Source organism: Tyto alba, unplaced genomic scaffold (assembly GCF_018691265.1).
Source record: "Tyto alba isolate M040663 unplaced genomic scaffold, T.alba_DEE_v4.0 Super-Scaffold_15, whole genome shotgun sequence".
NCBI classification, from domain to species: Eukaryota; Metazoa; Chordata; class Aves; order Strigiformes; family Tytonidae; genus Tyto; species Tyto alba.
In genome coordinates, this window is record NW_024881277.1 from 11,348,530 (window position 1) to 11,375,816 (window position 27,287).

Genomic DNA, 27,287 nt, shown 5'->3' on the forward strand with positions numbered 1-27,287 from the left:
GGTGTTGCCTGCAAACTTACTGATGGTGGACTTGATCCTCTCATCCAGATCACTGATAAAGATATTAATGAGAACTGGCCCCAATACTGATCCCTGGGGAACAGCACTTGTGGCCAGCTGCCTGCTGGATTGAACTCCGTTCACCACCACTCTTTGGGCCTGGCCAGATGCCAGGACCTTACAGTCTGGATGGCTGGTTTGACGGTGGGGTTCAGAAGTTCATGGTGAATGAAGTTTTCTCTGCAGGCAGATCAGTAACACATGGAGTACTGCAAGTGTTCACCCTGGGATCTGTCCTGGCAAACATCTTTAGCAAGGACATGGAAGAACTGAAAGAGTGCACTCTCACTAAGACTGAAGATGCCACAGAATTGTGGAAGTAAGGGTCAGTACACTGGAGGGCAGAGTTGCCATCCAGGGAGACCTAGAGAGGCTGAGATGTTGTGGATTAATCACAGTAGACTGCTTAGGCTCACACAGCCGCTCACTCATTCCTCCCCAGTGGGATGGGGGAGAAAATAGGAAGGGTGAACGTGAGAAAAATAATAGGTTGGGGTAAAGACAGTGAGAAAAATAATAGGTTGACGTAAAGACAGTTTAATACATAAAACAAAGCTGTGTACAAGTGACAAGCACAATAAAGAAATTCATTCACTACTTCTCACAGGCATGCAGGTGTTCAGGCATCTCCAGGAAAGCAGGGCTTCATCATACACAGTGGTTATTTGGGAAGACCAGCGCTGTCACTACAAACATCTCCCCTTCCTGCTTTCCTGTAGTTTTGATTGCTGAGCACAATGTCATGCAGTATGGACTGTCCCTTTGGTCAGCTGAGGTCAGGTGTCCCAGCTGTGTCCACTCCCAGCTTCTTGTACACCCCCAGCCTGCTTGTTGGCAGGGCAAGTTCCCCCCATTATGATGCCAGTGAGAGCAATCAGTTCACTGTCCCCCCCATAGCCCCAGCAAGACATAATCTCATAATATACAATTTGCAGGCTCCCCCAGTATCCAACACTTTCCCAGCCCCAGCTGTGTCCAATGTGGGGATTCACAGACAGCCCTTCGCTGGGGTCTGCCAGGGTCTGGGCCAGAAAAGAGGCCAGGCAGGGCTGGCTGGTGCCCCCATACAGGCACTGAGACCAGCAGGAGGATGGAGATGGTTTAGCAGCAATGCTCACCCATAAACCTGGGTGAGCAGCCAGTGCTGGAAATGACCAGCGAGATAGGCTGGGGGGTGCTGCAGAGCTCTGGGCACTCACCCCACAGCCCCAGCCCCTCGGAAGGTCACAGCAACTCCTGGGGCACAGAGGGCTCTCAGCCTCCCCATCAGCCCCAGGGCTGGGGCCAGACATGCCATGAGCAGACGCAGGCCAGCGTCTCCCTCTCTCTGCTGCTTTTCTCTCCAAGAGATCCTGATTGCCCAGTGCTGGCAGCCCCTTTGTGCCCGTCCCTCTCCCCAGCACAAGACTCCTGCACTGGGGGTTCCCCAGGCAGCTCCTGCTGTGCCAGCCAGAGAAAAGCTGCCCAAACTGGTGCCTCCAGAAATAGGTCTCTTGTTGCGGGATGTCACCTCAGGCACGGCCCTGAGCTGGCGGTGCTGCTCTGCAGGGCAGTGGTGGCTGAAAGCCACGGGGAGATGGCCCCAGGGAGATCCCCATGGATCAGCCATCATTTCCATTGCACTGGGCACCCCCACGTGAAGGGGCAGCACAGGCCTATTCCCTAACACATCCCCCCATGCCCTCCTGCCCTGAACCCCTGGAGAACCCCAGCACAGCAGCACGCTCAGAGGGGCAATTCCTTCAGCCTGTTCCTGACCTCAGCTTGGGAGGAAGAGACCAACCTCCAGACATGGGCACTGAGACAAGCCTCTTTTGTAATGGATATGTTTAATGGGAGGCCAGCTGCATTGTCCCATCAGACACAGCGCACAAAGTCCTCTCTGACAGAGATGCTGGTTGAAGTCTCTGAGGAAGAGGAGTGGATACATACATTTTAGGAACAAAAAAGAGTTTCACAAATAAAATGCTTACTGCACAGAAGGATTCAGATAAGAATTGGAAATGACTTCTGAAGAGACACAGGAAGCTTATCCCTGTTGAGATTCAGCTGACTGAATCAGCTTCTTCAGTGCGCCCTTCATCTCCTGGTTCCTCATGCTGTAGATGAGGGGGTTCACTGCTGGAGGCACCACCGAGTACAGAAATGACACCACCATGTCCAGAGATGGGGAGGAGATGGAGGGGGGCTTCAGGTAGGCAAAGATTACAGTGCTGACAAACAGGGAGACCACGACCAGGTGAGGGAGGCATGTGGAAAAGGCTTTGTGCTGTCCCTGCTCAGAGGGGATCCTCAGCACGGCCCGGAATATCTGTACATAGGACAGCACGATGAAAAGAAAACAACCAAATACTAAACAGAAACTAGCCTTGATAAGTCCAACTTCCCTGAGGTAGGAATCTGAGCAGGAAAGCTTGAGAATCTGGGCGATTTCACAGAAGAACTGGTTTATGGAATTGCCTTGGCAGAGGTGTAGGGAAAATGTGTTCGCTGTATGCAGGAGAGAATAAAGCAACCCAGTGCCCCAGGCAGCTGCTGCCATGTGGACACAAGCTCTGCTGCCCAGGAGGGTCCCGTAGTGCAGGGGTTGGCAGATGGCAACGTAGCGGTCATAGGCCATGATGGTGAGAAGGGAATATTCTGATGATACCAAAAATAGAAACAGAAATACCTGTGCAACACATCCCGGGTAGGAAATGGCCCTGGTGTCACAAAGGGTATTGGCCATGGATTTGGGGAGAGTGGTGGAGATGGAGCCCAAGTCGAGGAGGGAGAGGTTGAGGAGGAAGAAGTACATGGGGGTGTGGAGGTGGTGGTCGCAGGCGATGGCTGTGATGATGAGGCCGTTGCCCAGGAGGGCAGCCAGGTAGATGCCCAGGAAGAGCCAGAAGTGCAGGAGCTGCAGCTCCCGTCTGTCTGCAAATGCCAGGAGGAGGAACTGGGTGATGGAGCTGCTGTTGGACATTTGTTCACTGCAGGCAGGGAGGTTGAACTAGAAGACATTGACAAGTCAGGACAAACTTCTTTTATTCAATCTTATGCTGTTTCCCAAAAAGTCTCCTCAAAACTATTTATCTTTCTTTGTGGAAAATATATTCAATTCCTTTTTATGAGCTCAGATTTTGATGTTGCTGAGGAGACGTTCATTGAAGGGGAAGAAATCCTCATCTTTCATATTTCTCTCCGCCTGAACACAGGGGAGACCTGAGGGAAAAAAAGGCTCCCTGTGCCCTAGAACAGAGTCAAGAGAATGCTGGAGCAAGTCCTGGCTCTCTGCTCCCTGGAGCTGTTTTCTGCTGGGAGTGGGTTCTCTGTCCCCATGTCCCCGCCCTGACAGTGCTCCCAGCCCCCATCCCACCCTCTGTGTGCTCAGCTCTGCCCTGCAGACCCCTCCTGGCAATAGGGCACTGCCCAGGGACATTCCCTACTTCCAGATTCAAAGGAGAACAGCAGGCAAAACCAGAACCCTCAAACAAAAATCATGCTGTTGTGTCTGTAAGTAGAGGAGTAGGTGAAGGCACTTTATGAAGTTTCTGGCAATCCTGCTGATCCCTCAGTTTAACATTTCAGGAGTCTCAATGAATTATTAAAATTTCACAGCCCCTTTCTACTTTTTCTTAGAAGAAACACGAGATCATAGAGCCTAAAAAGGTTCACATTATTAAGGTGGCCCCTGCCTTGAATTTCCTCTTGAAATACAAATGTGCTATACGTGATCTGGAGCTGTGAGCATCCCTGATCCATGCAGCAGCAGCCTCTGGAGAGCAGAAGGAGCCTGCCCTGGCGGGGGTCTCTCCTTCCCCCCACAGATTCTCCCCACAGCACCGTGGGGAGCTCCCCGGGCAGGCTGAGTGCTGACCCTGGCAGGCAGCAGTATCCCTGCCCCAGCACACAGCCCCCTGGGGTGCAGGGACCCTGCTGGGAAGGACAGCCCTGGGCACCCCTGCCTGCACACCCGGCTGCACACGCCTGCAGCCGGCCCTGCCAGAAGGCAGCCCTCATGCCCTGGCCCTCGCAGGGGGCACCAGGGAAGCCCTGCTCAGGAGCAGATCCTCCTCCTCCTCCTCCTCCTCCTCCTCCTCCTCCTCCTCTAGGCAGGAGGCAGATTCCTGGTGGCTCTGCTGCCTTCCCCAGATCCCTCCCCGAGCTGCAGCTGCATTGCCCTGCACCCCCAGACTTACTGTGGCCAGGGCCCTGACGCTTTCTCCTCCTCGGAGCTCTCAGCAGCCTCCCAGCCCAGGCTGCCTTGAAGCTGTGTGTGCCTCGCTGCTCTGCCCTGGGTGCCTGCAGGCAGTGCCCTCAGCCCTGCTGCGCTTTGCAGAGGAGCTGCTCCTGGGCAGAGCTGTCTCTCTGCAGCGCTGCCCACTTGCCAGGAGCTCCCTCCGGCCCAGGAGCCCGGCCCAGCTCAGCACCACAGCAACAGCCCAAGGCAGTTTAATGACCCCTCAGGAGGGTTTGGTGACAAGTCCATGAACCTCAGGCACAGAGAAGAACCTGAAGAAACCTCTGAAGAATTCAAAGTTTTATTCAAACTCTAAAGTTTCTTGTGGCTTTAATTGTATCCACTGAGGACACTATTGACAAAGCCTCCCCAGTGTCCTGTTAGAGCAGAAATCTGAAGGCAGTTATGAGAATTCGGAAAGAAAAAGGGAAAGTTGTCTCTGATGCTGAGTAATCCTCAATTTGTTGCATTAAGCCAAAGTTCCAAGTCCTAAGCCCATTAAACAAATGGCCAAGCCACGACCCCCAGCCCCTGGGAAGGGAGATCCTGTCCCTCCCACATTCCTCAGGGCTCTTCCTGGGGTAGGGGGTATGGAGATGTGCACCTCCCAGGCTCCTGAGGATGCACAAGGAGGCCATGAGGCCCCCGTGCTGCGAGGGACTGTGCCTCCTCACAGGCATCAGTGGCAGAGACAACAGCCATAGCCAAAGTCGTGATGGGGTTGACTTTACTGGGGGCTTTCAGCTTTCCCACAGCCCTCTGTCATCTCCACCACAGGCTGTCCTATGGGGCTGCATCCCCTGCGCCTCTTTCCCTGCAGGCTGTCCTCATCCCCCCAGCTCTCTCACCTTGCTCCTCCCGAGCATCTTCATTTCTTTCCTGACATTTCACCATGCTCCCTGGCTCTTCCTGGAAAAACAAAGCCTTGTTCTGATCCATACTCCTCCTGGGTCATGTGTTGCACCACAGCATTTATCCTGTTGTCCAGTCTGGACTTCCCCAGCTGCACAGTATGACATTATTTCTTTCTCATGCTGTTTTCCACTGTGAAGAAAAAGTCCACCGTCTCTCAAACCACCCTTCAAGGGTTCTTGGGCTACTCTTAGACTGTCCCAAGTCTCCACAACACTTAGCTCAGAATGTTTATATCTAAGCATACTGGACATGTGCTTGAGTCCTCTAAACCCCAGTCTTGGGGTGATGCCTGGGCACTCTCAAAGGTGTTTGGAGATGAAAACATAGTGGTTACAGGTCAAGAAAGATGGAGTGATACTTCTCACCAGGATCTGTATTAGAAGGATAAGCGGTAATGGTGTTAAAATGAAAGAGGGTAGATTTAGATTTGAAATAAGGAAGAAATGTTTTACGATGAGGATGCTGAGATACTGGAACAGGTTGCCTAGAGAAGTTCCAGGGAGAGGCAATTCACCACTTCTCTGGACAACCTCTTCCAGTGTTTCACCATCCTCATACTAAAGAATTTCCTCCTTTTATTAATCTAAATCTACCCTCTTTCAGTTTAAACCCATTACCCTTTGTCCTATTCCTGCAATCCCTGATAAATAGTCCCTCCCCATCTTTCCTGTAGCCCTGTTTAAGTCCTGGAAGGCCACTAGAATTTCTCCCTTGGAGCCTTCTCTTCTTCAGTCTGAACAAAACAAACTCTCTCAGCCTGTCCTCACAAGGGAGGTGGTCCCACCACCCCCCCCCCCCCCCCCGTCATCTTCACGACCTCCTCTGGACCTGCTTGAGCATGTCCATGCCCTTTTTATGTTTGGATCATGAGAGCTGGAAACCATACTACAGGGCCGGTCTCATGAGAGCAGAGCAGAATGGGAGAATCCCCCACCTTGACCTGCTGGCCACACTTCTCTTGATGCAGCCCAGGACACGGTTGGTTTTCTGGCCTGCGAGTGCACAGTGCTGGCTCACAATCAGTTTTCCATGAGCTACCACCCCCAAGTCCTTCTCCGCAGGGCTGCTCTCAATCCACTCCTTGCCCAGCATCTATTTGTATGTGAGGTTGTCCCAAGCCATGGGTAGGACCTTCAACTTGGCCTTGTTGAACTTCATGAGGTTTGTATGGGCCCACTTCTCCAGCCTGTCCAGGTTCCTCTGGATGGCATCCTTTCCCTCCAGCATGTCACCACACCACACAGTTTGGTGTCATCTGTGAACTTGCTGAGGATGCACTCGATCCTGCTGTCCATGACGGCAACACAGATGTCAATCAATACCAGACCCAACTCCAACCCCTGAGGAATTCCCCTCATCTCTGTTCTCCAATTGGTTGTTGAGACTGTGACCTCAGCACTTTGAGTTTCGACCCCCCCAACCAATTCTTTATCCACCGAGTGGTCTATCCGCCAAATCACCGTCTCTCCAACTCTAGACAAGAATGTCATGCAGGACCGTGTCAAGTGCTTTGCACAAGTCCACGTAGATGACATCAGTTGCTCTTCCAACTGTTCTTTGGTGAGGCCAGCAACAGGCAAGACCAGTGTGTGTGCATGTCATGTTGGAGTGTGTGTCAGTGGGTGTAACTCATGGTCTGAGCCTGGTCGGCAGCCAAACACCACACAGCTCCCACCTGGGAATGGGGAAGGAAGCAGAGGGGCAAAGGGAGACTCACGGGTTGAGATAGAAACAGTTGAATAATGGTGATAAAATAATACGGTGGCAGTATGAACGGATAATGTAAAATGCAATTGCTCACCACCCGCTGACTGACACCCAGCCGGCTCCCGGCCAGCGATCCTGAAACACAAAGATGCCGCGACCACAATCCCAAAAGTGAGAGCGTGCCCCTTCCCGCCCACCCCTCCTTTATATGGTGAGCGTAACATCACATGACATGGAATATTGGCCAATCCAGGCCCGGTGCTCCAGCTGTGTTCCCTCTCTGCTTCTTGTGAGCCTGTGCACAGGCAGGACACGGGGAGCTGGAGAGTCCCTGAAATCTCCGTGTGCATCAGCACTCCTCCAGCTACCAAAAAGGAACAGGAACTCTATTCCAGTCTGAACCAGGACCGTGTCCACCCCTTGTTCCATATCCTTTGCATTATCCTCAGGTTCCATATTTCCTAATACAGTCTAATAAATTACTGTCCTCTTCCCTGGTCTTAGGCATGTGCACACAGATATAATTCCCTTAGCCCATGGGCCATGGTAAGCCCATACGTGGAATTACCTTTGCCCAAGGACCTGGGTGCACTTGGTCCTTGCAGTCTATATACTGCAGAATGTATCGTGAGTTCATTTGGTCCATAGCTTCAGGTTCCATCTGTCCTAACAGTCTCTTAAGGCAGGAGGAGGGATTCTCAGTTGGTAGGGCACAGGTGTCCTTGGGCCTGGCAGGAGGATGGCATGCAGTCTCTGTTGCAGTTGGAGCTGGTGGCTGATGTATCTGACGCTGTCTGTATTCAGTCTGCAGCAGTCGCTGGGTATCAGTTGCTGAAACGAATCATGACTTTATCAAAGTTCGTGTTTTTCTTCATGAATATGATGCCATTAGCATAATATGTGTCAACCATAGCAATGCATTTATAGGGTTGTTTGGTGATTAATGTAATACAGTTTATTGGCTATTTTCACCTAACATTAAGTCCCCTTGAGGCACACATCGGACTTCCCCGTCCTTCTGCATTGCCCACCAAGTGCACCCAGGTCCTTTGGCAAAGGAAATCCCACATATGGGCTTACCTTTACCTGAAGTAGGAATAACCCAAATAGTCTTCCCCAGCATGTTCTTAAGGTGCACTACTGGGACTCTATCTCCATCTGCAGTATGTAGAATTTTGACTGGGCAGGGCCATCCTGGTTGGTAGATGCTCTAGTTTTGACTAACCAGGTGGGCTTTGTTAAATGTCTGTCCCAGTGTTTAAAAGTTCCTCTTCTCATTGATCTCAGCGTGGTCTTTAGTAGCCCATTGTACCACTCAATTTTCCCAGAGGCTGGTGCATGGTAGGGGATATGATATACCCCCTCAATGCCATGTTCTTTTGTCCAGGTGTTTATGAGATTATTTCAAAAATGAGTGCCATTATCTGACTCAATTCTTTCTGGGGTACCATGTTGCCACAGGACTTGTTTTTCAAGGCCCAGAATAGTGTTCCGGGCAGTGGCATGGGACACGGCCTATGTTTCCACCCACCCGGTAGTTGCTTCCACCATTGTGAGCACATAAAGTTTGACATGCCAAGTATTGTGGAAGCACAATGTAATCACTCTGCCAGGCCTCCCCATATCTATATTTTAACCACAGCCCTAGATACCAAAGAGGTTTTAACCTCTTGGCTTGCCTGATTGCATCATGTGTATCACATTCATGGATAACCTGTGTGACAGTTGTCGGGGTTTAAACCTGGTCAGCAGCTAAACGCCACGCAGCTGCTCACCCACCCTCCCCTCCACTTGGGAATGGGGAGGGAATCAGAGGGCAAAGGGAGACTCATGGGTTGAGATAAAAACAGTTTAATAACAGTAACAGAATAATATGGTGACATGATGAATGGGTAACGTACAATACAGCTGCTCACCACCCGCCGACCGACACCCACCTGCTCCCGGCCAGTGATCCCAAACACAAAGACCCTGTGGCAACACTCCCGGAAGTGAGAGCCCCTTCTGACCCACTCCTTCCTTTATATAGTGAGCGTAATGACATGGAATATTGGCCAATCGGGGCCCAGCACTCCAGCTGTGCTCCCCCCACCCCCACACACAGGCAAGGGCTCTCAGACCTGGAGATCCTCTGGAATCTCAGTGTGCTGCAGCTCTCCTCCCACTGCCAAAATGAACATGATCTCTATTCCAGCCCGAACCAGGACAGGGGCCCTGTGTGTAACTGCGTGTCTGTGTGCCTGTATGCCTGCATGAGAGAAGTGAAACGCAGCACAGCTGCGAAGTGAGTGTGGAGTTCTGATCTCTGCTTCCATGTCCTCCACGAGGAGAGTGGCCGGAGGCAAGTGAAGTGAATGAAGTGTATGTCAGATTTTAAAACAGTATTGTTTGAGCCTGTGGTTAACTTTTGGTGCCCCATACACAGACCCAAGGATTTTTCTTGTAATTGATCTTTGTTTTTGAATGCTTTGGTTGTGGACAAGACATCTGGGTGGAATTTGGAGACGATTTCTGGTGTAGTAAATGTCAAGGGAAGTGGTCTGACTGGGACAGAATTGAGCACTCAGGTGAGCTTAAAAGAACTTATTGTGGGAACCTAGGAAACTTACAGAGGCAATAGAAGCAGAATGTGGATAAGCCCTCCAGGCTAACAATATGGGAGGGAAACAGAGTGGGGGTAGAGTGAAAAAGAGCCCTCTGGGCAGCATCTTAGTCCATTGGAAGGAAATCAGAGGAACACCAGGTGGAATTGTGAATAAAAGGACCTTACCTAAATACTGTAACCAGTGGTGGACCCTGTAAAATTAGATGATGGGGAAAAATGGCCCTTTAATGGAACCTTGAATTATAATACTTTGTTGCAACTGATGTTGTTTTTGAGGAGAGAAGGAAAGTGGGATGACTTCTCGTATGCAGACACCCCGAAATCACCCTGAGTATCAAACTGATTGTGGATTAAAGAGCCCACAAGACCCAATGGTTTTGGCTCTAGAAAAGGAAAATATGAAAGAAGGAAAAGGAAAACTGAAAAGGTGCTGTTCAGCCTGTAGCATAGGTCAAAGATCCACAGGGTTGGAAAAGCTAAGGGATCCCAAGGTGGGAGAGCTGCCAGAATATTATAAACTCCCAGCAAAAACACAACAAAAGGAACGGGAGGATTTGGACCCAGGAACTCCTCCCGATAGCCTGGTCACTTTACATATCCGGAGTAAAAAGGAAAGAGTTATGGTACAGGCACCCTTGAGAGAAGCTATAGGTCAAGGAGGAGAGCCTGTCCTAATAAAAATTCCCTTCTCCTCCTTTGATCTAGAAACATGGAAAAATGTGGCGAAAAACTATCGGAGTGATTCTGTGGGGGTGATCAAACACTTCCAGTTTCTGATAAAACAGCATAACCCTGACTGGAGTGATATTCAATTGTCATTAGACCATATGACAGAGTCAGAAAAACAATTAATATTAAAAACAGCCCAAGACCTGGCTAGTGATTTTCTTAAGAATACGGGGGAAGATATAAAAGATCATTTCCCCTTACAGGATCCAGGATGGATCCCTAATAGAGGGACGCATGGAAGTTTGCTGAATACATACAGGGATTGGGTTATGAGAAGAATGGAGCGGGCTATCCCAAAAACAATCAATTGCACAACTTTGTATGCCGTTTAGCAAGGTCTAAGAGATACCCCCTTGGAATTTTTGGATGAATTACCGGATACTATGAGGCAGTACACCCCTTTAGACCCAGGATTGGAAGTAGGCACTCAGCAGTTAGTGTCTCTGTTCATCGGGCAGTCAGCAAGCGACATCCAGAGGAAGCTGCAGAAATTGAAGCTGGTGGAAAGCAGGAATTTGGAGACTTTGTTAAATGAATCATGGAGAGTGTTTAGCAACAGAGAGGTGGATGGTGGAAGAAGAGACCAGCGGGTGTTGGTAGCGGTGTTACAAGAAAATAAAGAATTCAGGAGTATGGGACCAAGGGGTCCTGTGGGAAGGGGATCAGTGCTCATGGTGTAAACAAAGGGGACATTGGAAGAATGAATATCTGGAGAAACAAAAAAGGAAGGGGAGGATACAGGCCCATGTCAAAGAAGATTGACGAGGATCTGGGGAATCTACCCTAGCAGATCCACTGGTTACATTAAAGCTAGGGAAACGACAACAGAATATAAAATTTCTAGTAGATACTGGAGCAACACTTTGGGTTTTGAATGAGGCTTTAACACCTATGGATCATGATTATGTAACTGTAAGAGGAGTTATCAGCCAAAGAGAAAAGGCATACTTTTTAAAACCCCTTAAATTTAAATTAGGAAAACAATTGGGAATACATAAATTCTTACATATGCCTATTTCCCCAGGACCTCTATTAGGCCAAGACCTATTGGAGCAGTTGAAAGATAAAGTAACTTTTGAGGGAAGAAAAATAGAATTTCAAGTGGGGAATGATCAGCTAATTGAACTTTTGAGTCTGGCCCTTATAGACACTCCTGTCAGTCCAGGAGTGCCTGAAGAAGTCTGGAATCAAGTATATCCGGGAGTATGGGTCTCGGAAACACGAGGAAGGGTGAAAAATGCCTCCCCAATAACAGTAAAACTTAAAACAGGGAGGCAGACTGTGAGAATTAGGCAATAACTCCTTAAGAAAGAAGATAGTGAAGGAATCCAGCCAATAATTGACTGATTCATCAAATTTGGGTTGTTAACAGAGTGTGAATCAGAATATAACACTCTCATTTTACCAGTCAAAAAGCCAGACGGGAGTTATCAGATAGTGCAGGATCTCAGAGCTATCAATAGGATGGTTGAAGACTTACACCCTCTTGTGGCCAACCCATACACATTATTAACAAAATTAGAACTTGAATTGGCCTGGTTTACGGTATTGGACCTAAAAGATGCCTTCTTTTGCCTGCCCTTGAGCCCTGAAAGTCAGTTGTTGTTTGCGTTTGAATGGGAAAACCCTGACTCTGGAAGAAAGACACAATTAACATGGACTGTGTTACCACAGGGGTTTAAGAATACCCTCGCTCTTTTTGGAAATGAATTAACCAAGGATTTGGAGAAGTGGGAACGACCACATGGAGCTGGGATAATAATACAATATGTGGATGATTTATTGATAGCAGCAGAAATGAGTGAGATATACATAGTATGGACAGTTAGTCTGCTAAATTTCCTTGGACTTAATGCCTATCGAGCCTCTCCACAGAAAGCCCAAGTGGCCCAGCAGCTGGTGACTTACCTTGGATACGAGATAAGTGCTGGACAAAGATCTCTAGGCACAGCAAGAAAGGTGGCCATTTGCCAGACCCCTCGACCACAGGCAGCTAAGGAGCTCCATACATTTTTAGGAATGATGGGATGGTGTCACCACTGGATATACAACTACGGACTCCTGGTAGGGCCACACTATGAACTGTTAAAATCCAGGTCTGGGAAGCCTCACTTGGAATGGGGAAGCAGATAAAGCGTTCCAGCAACTGAAAAAGAAGCTCATGGAGGCCCTTGTCTTGGGGCTACCTGACACAACCAAACCATTTTGGCTGTTCTCCCATGAGAAGCAGGGACTAGCCCTGGGAATCCTGGCTCAGAATGTGGGACCATACAGAAGGGCAGTGGCATACTTCTCCAAACAACTTGATGAAGTTAGTAAAGGTTGGCCTAGCTGCCTAAGGGCAGTAGCAGCACTAGTGCTAAACATACAGGAAGCACGCAAATTACACATTAGGCCAAAGGATCACAGTGTTGCTATCCCATACCATATCTACAGTATTAGAGGTAAAAGGGGGGCACTGGCTCTCACCCCAAAGATTTCTTAAGTACCAGGCTGTTCTAGTGGAACAGGATGAAGTGGAAGTAGTTGTTACTAACATTGTCAACTCAGCATCTTTCCTCAGTGGAAATACAGAGGAATCGGTATCACATGACTGCCTGGAAACGATTGAAGCAGTAGCAGATCCGATCTGAAGGAGGAACCTTTAGCAGACGTGGAGGACTCCTGGTACACAGATGGGAGCAGCTTCGTTCGACAAGGCATCTGCAAAGCAGGGTATGCTGTAACCACTCCGCAGCCCCTGCCCCAGATACCTTGGCACAAAAAGCAGAATTAATAGCCTTAACCAGAGTGCTGGAACTCCCCAAAGGCAAAAAGATAAACAACTGGACGGACTCTAAATACACCTTTGGGGTGGTCCATGCCCATGGGGCCATATGGAAAGAAAGAGGACTCCTGTCCACCCAAGGGAAAATTATAAAGCATGCTGAAGAGATTCTTAAGTTCCTGGAAGCCATCCAGCTGCTCGAGAAGGTGGATTTTATGCATTGCAAAGCTCACCATAAAGGAAACACTGCCCAGGAGTTGGGCAACACCACGGCGGACCGCGAGGCTAGAAGAGTGACAGAGAAGGGTGATGTAAGGGTACAGTCTTTGGTCCCAGATGATAAAATACAGATTGATTGTGAACCCAGATATTCAAAAGAAGATCAGAAACTAATTGAGGACTTGGGAGTGAAAGTTGAAACAGGTGATTGGGCTAAAATTCTGCAAGGAAAATTAATCACACCATTCACATTGTTGTAGGCCATTGCCATGGCAGAACATAGAAAATCTCATTGGGGAGCAGAGGCTCTGTATAGGTATTTGAACCAGTGTGTAATTGCCCGAAACCTTTACACTACTGTTAAATAGGTGACTCAGCAGTGTGAAATATGTTTACAGAATAATCCTAAAATGGGCCTCAAAGCCCAACTAGGAGAAATAGGGAGGGGAAACTATCCGGGATAGCAGTGGCAAATTGACTACACAGAGCTCCCAAGAAAAGGAGGGTACCAGTATTTATTGGTCCTAACAGACACCTTCTCAGGTTGGCTGGAAGCATTCCTTTGCCAAACCAGTAAAGCCTGAGAGGTGACCAAGGTCATATTACAAGAAATAATAACAAGGTTTGGGGTTCCAGTGGTTGTATCTTCCGATTGAGGGTCGCACTTCATTGCAAAAGTTGTTCAACAACAAGTTAGCAAACTTCTGGGGATAGTTTGGCAATTACATACCCCATATAGGCCACAAGTAAGCGGCCAGGTGGAGAAAATGAACCACCTTATTGAAATACAGATTGTCAAATTGGGACAAGAAGCTGAATTGCTCTGGCCTCAGGCCCTACCATTGACTCTTTTGAGAATGAGAACCAAACCCAGAGCCAAAGAAAGGCTGAGTCCCTTCGAAATAGGATACGGGAGACCCTACATGATACAGGCTGGAACATCAACCGAGGTCGGGAATGAAATACTAACCGATTATGTGATAACCCTGCAGAAACAGATTCAGGAGGTTAGGAAGCTAGTCTTGGGAACTAGTGCCTGAGGTCTGGATGGACCTGTGCATAATATTGAGCCTGGAGATTATGTGTATGTCAGATCTCTTTCAGATTCACCTCTGGAGCCAAGGTGGGAAGGCCCTTTCCAGGTGTTGCTGACATCCCATACAGCTATCAAGATTAAAGAACAAGCATCGTGGATACAGTATACCAGAGGGAAGAAAGCCCCTAAACCCCAGTGGCGATCAGCACCCACTGGACCCCTGAAGCTCTGCATTCAAAAGCGGAGCTAAGATGAGGGACTAAGAGCCCTGTAATACTGCTCCTTTTCAGTGCCTGTGTAATAGCATGGAGGGATAATGTGTTTCTGCAACAAACTGGGAAGATAGCTCGTGCACTAAATTTAACAGATTGTTGGGTATGTACAGCTCTTCCCAGAGGAGGAAATTCAGGACCATCCTTATTTGGAGTAATATCTAAGAATTCAACTATGAATGCTCAGACTACAAAAAGTTGCACTTTTGGGGAAGATAGAGATAAAAGGACAGGGCCTAAATTTCATTTGCAGATATGGGATCAAGCAAACACAATATACAGAAGAAATAGCACAGGAGGACAGGATGTAGGGACATTCAGATCACTGGAGACTTTAATTGGGACCATTCATGATATCCAAGAGAAAAGTGCAGGTAAAGGACAAGCTCTGTTTTTCCTTAGTAAACAGACTGAAAAGTGTAGTCTAGGTCCTGGGTGATGGTGGCTCGGCGGAGATGGAGTGGCCAGAAAAAGCCTGCCTGCTAATTAGACAGGGACATGTGCAGAGGGGTACTTGATACCCCAGGACAAAATATTTAACCAGTCCCATGCCTCAAGTGGTGTTTTGAGGTCACCCTGGAAAAGGGTAAGACAGGGAGCTTATAACCCGCTTATAGAAAAACCGTTAGGGTTTCATAGCTTCACACAGTGGTTCTTACCCTGGTTGGGAGTTAGTGAGATTGAAAAAGCCATGGTAAATATTTTGGCAGAAATGGAAATAATAGCAAACTCAACTACTGATGCTCTTTTACGTTTAGACCAGGAGGTAAAATCCCTGAAGGGAGTAGACTTTCAAAACAGAATGGCTCTAGATATAATCACAGCTCACATGGGACGGGTGTGCACCTTGATCAATACAAGCTGTTGTATTTATGTAGATGAATCAAGTAGAACAGAGATTGACCTTCAGAAGATTTGGGAACACTCAAAATTCTTACATCGGGTATCCCTGGATGATATCTCGTATGGGTTTTCTAACCTGTGGGAAGAGCTCACCTCTTGGCTACCTAATGTCGCAAAGCTTAAGCAGCTTTTTGTTATAGTTATCCTGATTATTGTATTAGGATTATTGGTCTGTTGTGTGTTGCAATGTTTTATGTGGATGGATAAACAAACTGGAAATACCAATGTGGAGTGGAAGAAACACAAATTACAGCAAAACATTGAAAATGGCAAGTATTTTGCTAAAAGGAATGGTGCCATATAGCAAAAGAATTGGCAAGGTTAAAAAAAAAAAGGGGGGACTTGATATAGAAAATAAATGCTTAGCAAAATAACTAGCAAGATAAAGGGATACTTGGTTGCAAAAGACCTTGAAAGATAACAGGAAACTTCTTTACAAGAGGCCTCCATAGATAACAGGATATCCATCCGTTAATTAAGGCATCTGCAAGAAGGATCCATCTGGCTGGAACCAGTTCTGCAGTTACTGGCTGAGGTAACTCAGCATTCTGGGACAAAGCTTGAGAGTACATGGTGAAGAAGACCACAAGCCTTCCTCCAAACGACCCCGGCCCACAACCACCAGATAGCAGTACGCATGTGGCAAGAGGAGGAGACTTAGGATAATGAGTTCCTGAAAATAATTACAATAATCACACCTATTCTTAGAACTAATTGTAATAACCCAGCCTATACTAACGAATATGCATGTTTTTGTATCATAAATGATGCCTGCTTCATGATACGGTGTACAAGCTTGGAGGAGAGATCGCCCTTGCACCCAGCGCTGCAATAAACATACCTGCTTTATAACTCTTTGTGAACTGTAAAGTGTGTTTCCAAATGTCAGAAAACAGCATGAGAAAGACATAGCAGAACAAAGTACAGCAGGGGAGGTAGAGAATGGAGACAAAAAGAAAGAAATATCACACCAAGGGCAGTGCTGTGCTGCAACAAGTCACCCAGAGGGAGTCTGGAAGAGCCCACAGCTTTGTGTTTCAAGGAACAACCAGGAGGATGGATAGATACTCAGCATTGGTGCGGCCTCACCTTCGATACTGTGTGCAGTTCTGTGCCGCACAGTTTGAGAAGGACGTGAAGGTCCTTGAATGCATCCAGAGGAGGGCAACAAAGCTGGTGACAGGGCTGGAAGGAATGTGCTATGAGGAGTGACTGAGGAGTTTGGGTTTGTCTGGTTTGGAGAGGAGGAGGCTGAGGAGTGACCTCATTGCTCTCTGCAGCTTCCTGAGGGGGGACACAGAGTGGGAGGTGCTGATCTCTTCTCCATGGTATCCAGTGATAGGACATGTGGGAACGGTTCAACGCTGTGCCAGGGGAGATTTAGACTGGACATGAGGAAGCATTTATTTTACCGAGTGGGTGGACAAACACTGGAACAGGCTTCCCAGAGAGGTGGTCAATGCCCCAGGGTGGTCAGTGTTTAAGAGACATTTAGCCAATGCCGTTCATACCATGCTGTAACTTGGTCAGCCCTGAATGGGTCGGGCAGTTGGACTAGATGATGGTTGCAGGTCCCTCCCAACTGAAATAGCCTCGTCTATCATATTCTCTACCAGTGAGGGAAGCGAGATGCTCAGGTGAGAGCGAGGTGGGGAAGAAAGGCTGATGTTGAGAGTCTGCAGGGAAAGAGCTGCAGGTGTGGGACACTGAGGACAGCCTGTGGGAAAGACAACTGAAGGCTCTGGCAAGGCTAAGAGCCCCCAGCAGAGCCAAGGTCTTTTCCCCCTTGCCTCTGGCCGTTCCCTCCATAACTAAGGCCTACCTGGACAAACGGTAACCTTATGGTACCAGGACCTTAACGCCCCTCGGCCCCACCCCAGAGAGACCCATATTTGTCACTATAGTCCTGTCCTTGACACCGCAAATTCCCACATGACACTGTCCCAGGAAGAGCCCTGGGTAATGTGTGAGGGACAGGATCTCCCTTCCCAGGGGCTGGGGGTCAGGCTTTGGCACTATGGCCTAAACATGTTAAGGTACAGTAAGCACCAGAACCACCTTAACATTGTGTTTGTTTGCCTCTCATTGACACCTCCAACTTCCTGCTCTAACCAGCCCCTGGGGAGGCTTTGGTGCTGATGGCCCTCACTGGGACCCATTCACACTCCTTGAAACCTTAGGGGTTGCTTCTGATGTTGACTTCTTCAGCCCTTCGCTCAGGCTCTTCTTGGTGTCTGAGGCTCATGGTCTCAGCATCACAGACACCATGGGGCTCATTCAAATGTAAAAAACCATGTCTCCTCCAATTGTTTTCTTCATTTATCAAGCCTTGGACAGATAACTGCAGAGGTCTCTGGAGTGTATGTAAAGGGGAACATTTGACTGAGCATTTAATACAGAAGTATTTCTTAGGTTTAAGTCTACTGTATTACTTTTTCTGTTTACAGAAGAAGTGATTGCAGCCTCCTCTGATCTTGATGCAGAGGGTCTCCTAGTGCTGTCAAGATGGGTAGGGCCAGCTCCTCCTGAAGGTCAGACACTGCATGGACAGCCTGATTCCTCACCTCCCCAGCCCTGCCACTTCTCTCATGGTCCCCCTGGCACTTGCAGCACTTCTCCTTCCATCAGACTTCTCCACTCAGGCCCGCAGCTGGACATTACAGCTCCACTGCACCAGCTCCCACTGGCTTTCCTCAGAGACCTGGATGCACACGGGCACAGCAGAATTTACTTTCATTGCAAACCAACAGATGGAAAATATAGTAAAAAGGAAAGGTCTTCGTGGGTTGGAGAGGAGGCAGCCATGTGTCCTGGCAGCAAGGGAGGCCAGCTGCACCCAGGCCTTTGTGGCCAGCAGGACGGCCAGGAGATCACGAGAGGGGCTTGTCCAGGTTACTGTGTCCGGATTGCAGATCCCCAGTACAGGAAGGATGTTGGCAAGCTGGAGGGGGTTCAATGAATGGCCCCCAAGACAGGCCAAGCTGGAAAACTTTGCCTGTGAGGAGAGGCTGAGGGAGCTGGGCTTGTGCAGCCTGGAGAAGGGAAGGCTGAGGGGCACCTCCCTGCAGCCTCTCCACACCAATGAGGAGGTCTTGAAGAACACAGAATGGGGTTCTCCACCACGGAGCATGTTAAGAGGCTGAAAGAGGAGGTTTTGGTGAAACAGGGGATGTTCACCCTGGAGATAAGGAAAAGATTTTCCAGCAGTCTCAGGCCTCGTCCTGAGCAGGGTGGCCATGAGCCCTGCCTGCCCTCCTGTCTGCCATGGCTGCTCAGATCACAAGAACAGAGGTGCCCCCAGAATCAGAACGCAGGTGGGCCTCTTCCACCTGCCTCAGCCCTCCCCTCCCCAAGGAGGTCATTTCTGTTGGGTGCCTTCTCAGATGCACTGGATGACCTCAGAATGCCTGCTGGCCAGCATGTCTCCTGAGGGCCAGTCAGGCTGCTGCAGTGGAAGCCACCTCATCATCATCACCATTCCTGCCACCTGCCCTTGACCTGTCTCTCCCTGTCCTCTCTGTCCCTAGCTTGTCTCTGCTGGGATGAGTGGTTTTGTGATGCACATGTTGGCCCCAAATTTCTGGGGCCAGCTGCTGGCCAATCAGGCTCCTGTAACAGTCGTGGCCTCACAATCAACACCACAATTGGTGTTGCCTTTGCCCATCTTTCCCCACCCACTCCCTTGACTCCTCATAGCTGCTGCAGCCCAAGTTCAACAGCCAAACCCAGCCCCTTTCCTGGCCTTTCTCTCTCCCCTTTCCCATGGCAGGACAGAACCACCCTGGATGTGGTGTGTTTTGGCTTTGCATTTATTGTGACTTACGCTTGTGATTATATGTTCCCCTTTTACAAACTGAGCTGCTGTTCCAAACTTCTCTAGCTCATTTTCTAAAATCTGTAGTTCTCTTTCTAAATCTTGCACCTGGTCAATACCTAACTGCAGTTATTTAATCTGTAAACAGTGTCTGTGTCAGTGGACCAGAAGAGCATCCTCAATTTTGATTAAGTCTGCTCTCTTATTTTGGGAAATTACTCCTTCAATTTCTTCATATCTTTTTGCATGTTCTTTAGCATCCGTTCCTCTCAGGAGAAATCTATTTCTGAATGCACCAGCTCAGGACAAGTTTCTCTATTGTTGGGGCAAGTGGAGAAGTTTGAGGAGGCCCTGGTCCAGGAGTCTTTTCCTGGGAGAGGGGCTGGCACAGAGAGGCTTGCTGGCAGGGGACAATGAAGATGCCTGGGAGACTGGAGCAAGGGACACAAGGAGACACTGGCCTCCGCCTCCTCATGCCATGGCTGGCCCTCAGCCCTGGGGCTGGTGGGGAACCAGAGACACCTCTCTTTCCTTCCTTCACTCCCCACACTTGGATGGGCCTCAGGAAACATCCAGGAGCCTGGAGGATGCACAAACCTCCTAGTCCAAGGGAGTGGGGTTATGTGTGACAGTGTGTGTGTGAAAGACATGAAGAAGATGTGAGGTGTCTGTGTGAAGATTCCTCAGAATCCCCTGAGGGGAAGGATCCCCATTCCCAGGCTATGGGCGTCAGGGCTTGAACATCCTGCGTGAGGAAACACATCAAGGGCTTTCACAGTCACCTGAACATTTGATTTTCAGGCTGGCAGCAGTGCCTCTGCCTTCCTGCTTCACCACCCCCAGGGACAGGAACCTTGTCTCCTCATTCCCTCCATGGGCTCTCCAGTGATGGACCTCGGTGGCAATCACTGACACCCTCAGGAACTTGGAGGGTTCCTGCTGACTCCGACTTCTCTAGAGGCCACATCAATCCCTTTCCAGGATCTGCAGTTCAGCAACTTCGCACCAGAGGGCTCAGTAACATGAAAAACGGCTGCACAAGACAAGTCTCTGGGTATAACAGAATTCCTCAGTTCCCATTTGGTGAATTTGGGTGGTTTCAGGAGTGTAGTCATAGTGTAAATCTTTCCATAATAAATGTCAATAGGAAACAATATCTTCTTTTTTGATTAGTTCTTACTTTTGTGCTTACACACTAAGAGACATCACCCAACTCCAATTGATACTGATCCTGAACTTCTCCCTATCGAGTGTGAATATAGGGGGAAGTCAAGACCCTGTATGTCAGACACTCTCTGGACAACGTTTGTTCCTACCTCCAACCCCACATGTCTCTCACCAGTCCCCTGTGACTTACAGCACCTTTGTTCCAATCTGAGCTTTCTCCACGACAGGCTGTAGCTGCACGTTTCAGCACATAAACACCAACTCCCACCTGCCATACTTGGGAATCAAGCTATACGCAGACACAGAAGGATGTTTCTTAATTGCCAAAAAAGAAAAACCAAATGCAGGCAGAGTTTAATAAAACATAAAACACACATCTCTGCTGTATATGAAGCCCAACTTCCCTTGTCTGCAGTCCAATTTCCATAGCAGAGATGGCCTTATACCAAAGAAAATCACATTTTCTGTCAAGCAGAGATCCCAAGAACTCCCAGAGCACTCCCTGACCCAGACTCTGTCCATTTTCACTCCCATCTACTCACACCTTCAAGTCATGAGCTCCCTCGATTCACAGAGGGAAGAAAAGAATCAAAAGAAATGAATCACCCTCTTTTGCACAGCCAAATCTGCACTCATCCAAGTTTATCTGGGTTACAGGTGCATCTTCAGGTAGGCTCTGCAACATCTAGATCCACTCATTTCTCTTTCTCGTCCAACACGCGACAGCTCGGGTGCAATTGTCCAGGCTTCCTCTTCTACTCAAGGAAGAGAAATGAGTTGTCTCGACTGAGATGCTTTGGTTCACCCTGCATGTCCACAAGCTCCCCCTCCAGAAAGTCTCCCTTCAGCCCAGGGTCATATTTCCCTGTCCCATGTCAGGGTTTCATGTACCCTCATGTATCTTGGAGGTGGTGACCACCACTTTGTGATCAACTGCATCAACTCTGGAGTGAAGATATTAGCCAAAAGTTTAACCATTTGCAGAAAAGTCTTTGGTGCAATCAGTGTGTAAGGGGAGTTCATTTTCAGAACTTTGACATTGTTCTCTACATTCCCGTAAATATTTTCATAGGCCATGGACAAGGACCAGCAACCTGATGACACTTTCTCTCCCCTATATATAGACAGATTGATAAATCTGATTCTTTTGGACAGGTGACATTTGAGTCTGCTCAAGTAGCCCCTGATTTCATTCCTATCCACCTTCGGCTGTTTTCCTCCAGATGCCTGCCCTGAGGTACAATGGCTTAGGAGAACTTAGAGAAAGATGAGGCAAAGAGGACATGAAATATCTCATCTCTCTCGCCATCTACATGTGATAGAAATAGGACAGTGAAGTGCAGTCCTGGGTAGATTCAGGTTTATTTTACTGCTGTCTTCTCTGCTAGGGAGGGACATCATTGGATGTGGAAGTGATCTCCATGAACAACTAGGTTCTGCTGACAGGCCCATTGTGAAAATTGTTGGTCATTTCCTTGACTGCATCTTCAAGGGGTTGGGTACTGTTTGTTGGAGATAAAACCCAACAGTCTGAGAAGATAAACACTTGTGTGGAGACTGCGGATTGATGTGCCTTTTGTTCCTGGACTGCTCTCCATCTCCTGGATAGAGAAGGGACAGACCTTGCCACACTGCAGTGGTGGCAGTCAGTGGCTTGCACAGCAGCCCCGAATCTGTCTGCGGTGCTGTGCGGGGGGTCTGTGACAGCCCCGATCTGGAGGGAGATTGCTTGCATGTATAGTACCAGTGCTGTCCCAGCCAACCCCATGGACCTGAGTGCGAGAGCTTTGGCACCTCACGTAACACTGGAAGCCCCTGTTTGTCATTAAACAGCATAAATGTCCTAAGATTGGTGAAGCAATTTGGAGGTGTTCATGAGACCACTGTTGTGGGGATCAAGTAAATTCAGCTGATGGAAAAGACAAGAGAGAAACTGAGCTCTCCCAAATGTACATGACTCCATTTGCTCAGAGGAATCCTTGCACAGGCTGCCCGGAACAAAACAGACAGTGGCAGAGTCACTTATACTAAATGTGGGAATCTGCTGTCATTGCTGTTGGCCAAAGATGTTCCCCTTCAGACTCCAAGAAGATGAACCCAGATGCTGTCCTGACTCTCAGCACTGCTCCATTGGAGCTTGCAGTCTTCTGCACATTTCTTGGAACACCTCCTGACCCTCAGATATCTCTAACTGTGTCTGAACAGCTCACTCATGATATCCATCTCTATCATGACCTGAGATGACAAAAGGAGCTCAGCTACAGGTGCCTCCCAATAAGAGCCTGGGTGTCCTATGTAATGACAGGACAGTAAAGACTGATTATAGGAACCAAATTGGAATTTAGAAGCAGAAATGGCAGTGCTGGAAATTAGTGTCTATCCCAGCTGAAGGAGGGATTATCAGTGATTGCATCAGGCTGTGTCACAGCAGGTTCCCTGGAGCCCCAGGGACAGCTGGAGGGAGCCCAGAGGGGCCACAGCAAGTGGCACCTTGGGCTGTTGCTGTGGTGCTGAGCTGGGCCGGGCTCCTGGGCCAGAGGGAGCTCCTGGCAAGTGGGCAGCGCTGCAGAGAGACAGCTCTGCCCAGGAGCAGCTCCTCTGCAAAGCGCAGCAGGGCTGGGGGCACTGCCTGCAGGCACCCAGGGCAGAGCAGCGAGGCACACACAGCTTCAAGGCAGCCTGGGCTGGGAGGCTGCTGAGAGCTCCGAGGAGGAGAAAGCGTCAGGGCCCTGGTCACAGTAAGTCTGGGGGTGCAGGACAATGCAGCTGCAGCTCGGGGAGGGATCTGGGGAAGGCGGCAGAGCCGCCAGGAATCTGCCTCCTGCCTAGAGGAGGAGGAGGAGGATGAGGAGGAGCTGCTCCCGAGCAGGGCCTCCCTGGAGCCCCCTGCGAGCGCCAGGGCATGAGGGCTGCCTTCTGGCGGGGCCGGCTGCAGGGGTGTGCAGCCGGGTGTGCAGGCAGGGGTGCCCAGGGCTGTCCTTCCCAGCAGGGTCCCTGCACCCCAGGGGGCTGTGTGCTGGGGCAGGGACTCTGCCGCCTGCCAGGGTCAGCACTCAGCCTGCCCGGGGAGCTCCCCATGGCGCTGTGGGGAGAAGCTGTGGGGGGAAGGAGAGACCCCCGCCAGGGCAGGCTCCTTCTGCTCTGCAGAGGCTGCTGCTGCGTGGATCAGGGATGCTCATAGCTCCAGATTATTCCCAGCTCATTTCCCAGGGAACTTGTCACAAGTACTTTCATCTCAGAGATATTCTGTTTCTGTCTGTTCTTTCTGGACTCTCTGCTTCTACTTTTCTGTGGCCTCAATCTTTCTATCTCTATCAGCTGTGCAGATGAGAGCGGGGGCTGAAATTCTTAAGCTGTAACAGTGAGGTTCACTAGGAACCTCAGCAAGTGCCTTCATGCCCCAGTAGCCCACAGAACACACCAGCATCACCTTTCCATTTTCATCAGGTTTGGGTGGGCTGTGCTTTTACCCCTGTACACACGGAGTGGCTGCATGGCAGAGCTGTGCTCACAGGGGCTGGGTTGGGGACTGTGAGCACTGGCAGGGAGGAAACATGGGCTCAAAGACAGAACTGCCAGCCTGGACAGCTCGAGGCAGTGGAGACGTGGGCAGGGAGGGAGGGAAATGCTAAGGGAAACCCTGCTGCAGGGCAGACTCCTTCCCTGAGCAACACTCCTCTTGTCTCCTCTGCCACCCAGCACAGCCCTTAGCCCGTGGCTCCTGGCCGTTAGTCACCTCCTGGCCCAGCAGCCCAGCAGAAGGGTTGAAGTGCATCTCTGCTGCCAGGGGCCCAGTTCCCGCTGAGCAGGGCCTGAGGGCGACTGTCCTGCATTGCTGCTGTCTGGGAGGTGCTGTGCAGAGCTGGCAAAGGGAAAGGCTTTCCTGAGTGCCCGTCTGTCCCTCTCCTTGCCTTGCTCAGATGCCCTTGGTGTTGCTGACAGGCTCTCGGGGAAGGGGGGTTTCAGCTGCAGAGTCAGGCACAGAGCTTGTGAGCCCTCCTCTGCAGATGTGCCCCCAGCAATGAGGTGTCCCAGCTTTCCTCTAAGCCGTGAAGCTCTGGGAAATGCAGTCTGTGAGGCTGGGCCAGGAGCTGGCTCTCCCTTAAGAATTTTCCATGGTTCAGACCCTTGGCTCTCTCCTTGGGGTGTCCATCCCAGCTGTCTGCTGCTTCCAGGGGACTCTGTGAGCCGTGGGTGTCATTGGCTAAAGTGGGGTGCTGAGACTTGGAGAAAGGGTGAGTCATTTGGCGCTCTGCAGTGGATCCCTCTGCTCTCAGCTGTGTCTGGTTGCTTTTCAGATTAACATGTGCTTGTGAAGGCTCTCAGACTCAGAAAAATGCAAGTCCAGGGCAGCTGGGAACAAGACAGAAAGACAGACCAGCTGCTCTCACTCTGCACTAAGGCACAGAAAATCCTCTTGCCTCACACGACTCACTCTGCTCTCCCTGAGTGCAGCAGAAAACCCTCTCAGCCTGTCTTCTGCTTTCCCCATTCCTCACCACTGGTAGAGCAAATGCTGACAAGCCCTTCTGGGTTAGGGCAGGTTTTTCTGACAGAGTCACACAAAGATCTCACTCCTTGGCAGACAGCATGCAAAAACCCTTCCCCTCATGAAATGCTTGTCCAGCACCTACCACAGCTCCAGCTACAGAACTGAAGGAAGATCTCAAAAAAGTGGGGTGCCATGTAGTGACAGGGATGGAATAAGGACAGCGGTGTTGATATTTATAGGAGAAATATACCCTAATGTGTTGTCATCTTTCCTCCTTAAACAGGCTCATATGTCCAGACAAAGCAAATGTTAAATAACAGATCCATCACCCACTTCCTCCTCCTGGCATTTGCAGACAGACGGGAGCTGCAGCTCCTGCACTTCTGGCTCTTCCTGGGCATCTACCTGGCTGCCCTCCTGGGAAACGGCCTCATCATCACAGCCATCGCCTGCGACCACCACCTCCACACCCCCATGTACTTCTTCCTCCTCAACCTCTCCCTCCTCGACCTGGGCTCCATCTCCACCACTCTCCCCAAAGCCATGGCCAATGCCCTCTGGGACACCAGGGACATCTCCTATGTGGGATGTGTTGCACAAGTTTTTCTCTTTGTATTTTTGTTACCATCAGAGTATGTTATTCTCACAGTCATGGCCTACGACCGCTACGTTGCCATCTGCCAACCCCTGCACTATGGGACCCTCCTGGGCAGCAGAGCTTGTGTCCACATGGCAGCAGCTGCCTGGGGCACTGGGATGCTCTATTCTCTCCTGCACACAGCCAACACATTTTCCCTACCACTCTGCCAAGGAAATTCCTTGGACCATTTCTTCTGTGAAATCCCCCAGATCCTCAAGCTCTCCTGCTCAGATTCCTACCTCAGGGAAGTTGGGCTCCTTGTGGTTAGTGTCTGTTTAGGATTTGGGTGTTTTGTTTTCATCGTGCTGTCCTATGTCCAGATCTTCAGGGCCATGCTGAGGATCCCCTCTGAGCAGGGACGGCACAAAGCCTTTTCCACGTGCCTCCCTCACCTGGCCGTGGTCTCCCTGTTTGTCAGCACTTCATTTTTTGCCTACCTGAAACCCCCCTCCATCTCTTCCACATCACTGGACCTGTTGGTGTCATTTCTGTACTCGGTGGTGCCTCCAGCAGTGAACCCCCTCATCTACAGCATGAGGAACCAGGGGATCAAGGATGCACTGAAGAAGCTGATTCAGTCAGTTTTCTCTCACCAGCAATAAACTGCCTTTGTTTCTTCAGAAGTGATTCAAATTAATCTCTGAAACCTACTGTACATTGAGCATTTTATCTCTCTAAATCTTTTTTTTTTCTGTAAATATCTGTAGTCAGTCTTATTCTTCAGAGATATGAACCAGCCTCTCTGACAGAGAGGCCTTTTGCATGTGTCTGGTAGGACATTACATCTGGTCTCTCATGCAGCATAACCATAATAAAAGGGGATTTTCTTAGTACCGATGTCTGGATGTTGGTCTCTTCTTCTCAAGCTGAGGTCAGGAACAGGCTGAAGGAATTGCCCCTCTGAGCGTGCTGCTGTGCTGGGGTTCTCCAGGGGTTCAGGGCAGGAGGGCATGGGGGGATGTGTTAGGGAATAGGCCTGTGCTGCCCCTTCACGTGGGGGTGCCCAGTGCAATGGAAATGATGGCTGATCCATGGGGATCTCCCTGGGACCATCTCCCCGTGGCTTTCAGCCACCACTGCCCTGCAGAGCAGCACCGCCAGCTCAGGGCCGTGCCTGAGGTGACATCCCACGACAAGAGCAGACCTATTTCTGGAGGCACCAGTTTGGGCAGCTTTTCTCTCGCTGGCACAGCAGGAGCTGCCTGGGGAGCCCCCAGTGCAGGAGTCTTGTGCTGGGGAGAGGGACGGGCACAGAGGGGCTGCCAGCACTGGGCAATCAGGATCTCTTGGAGAGAAGAGCAGCAGAGAGAGAGAGACGCTGGCCTGCGTCTGCTCATGGCATGGCTGGCCCCAGCCCTGGGGCTGATGGGGAGGCTGAGAGCCCGCTGTGCCCCAGGAGCTGCTGTGACCTTCCGAGGGGCTGTGGCTGTGGGGTGAGTGCCCAGAGCTCTGCAGCACCCTGCGCTGGGCAATGCCATGGGGCCAGCCAATACTGGGCTGTTGTTCTGGGCTGGGCTGGGGGGAGGGAGGTGCAGATGGGGAGTGCTGGGGAGGGGCTGATGAGAAAGTGCCTGGGAGAGAATATGCCATTGCACAGCTTATACTGTGTGAGTGTGTAGAGTGAGCACTCACTCCAGTGGATGAATTGTGTGGAGCCAGGGCTCGTAAAAAAGATGAAATACATGCAGGTGCAGGAGAGAGGGTGCCAGTCTGAGCTCTCGGTGGCCTGGCCAGACTGG

General features: G+C 49.9%; 2 protein-coding genes across 2 annotated transcripts; one reads left to right on the forward strand and one right to left on the reverse strand.

Moving 5' to 3' along the window:
- Positions 1 to 2,089: 2,089 nt before the first annotated feature.
- LOC122153116 (olfactory receptor 14A16-like) lies at positions 2,090 to 3,025 on the reverse strand. The gene has a single exon (XM_042789218.1). It carries the CDS (start codon positions 3,023 to 3,025, stop codon positions 2,090 to 2,092), a length of 936 nt encoding a protein of 311 aa, XP_042645152.1.
- Positions 3,026 to 25,214: 22,189 nt separating this feature from the next.
- LOC122153117 (olfactory receptor 14A16-like) lies at positions 25,215 to 26,150 on the forward strand. The gene has a single exon (XM_042789219.1). It carries the CDS (start codon positions 25,215 to 25,217, stop codon positions 26,148 to 26,150), a length of 936 nt encoding a protein of 311 aa, XP_042645153.1.
- Positions 26,151 to 27,287: the final 1,137 nt, after the last annotated feature.

Bases quoted from the DNA above. Each gene is read 5' to 3' on its own strand.
- LOC122153116 (XM_042789218.1), bottom strand. From the start codon at position 3,025: ATGTCCAACAGCAGCTCCATCACCCAGTTCCTCCTCCTGGCATTTGCA.
- LOC122153117 (XM_042789219.1), top strand. From the start codon at position 25,215: ATGTTAAATAACAGATCCATCACCCACTTCCTCCTCCTGGCATTTGCA.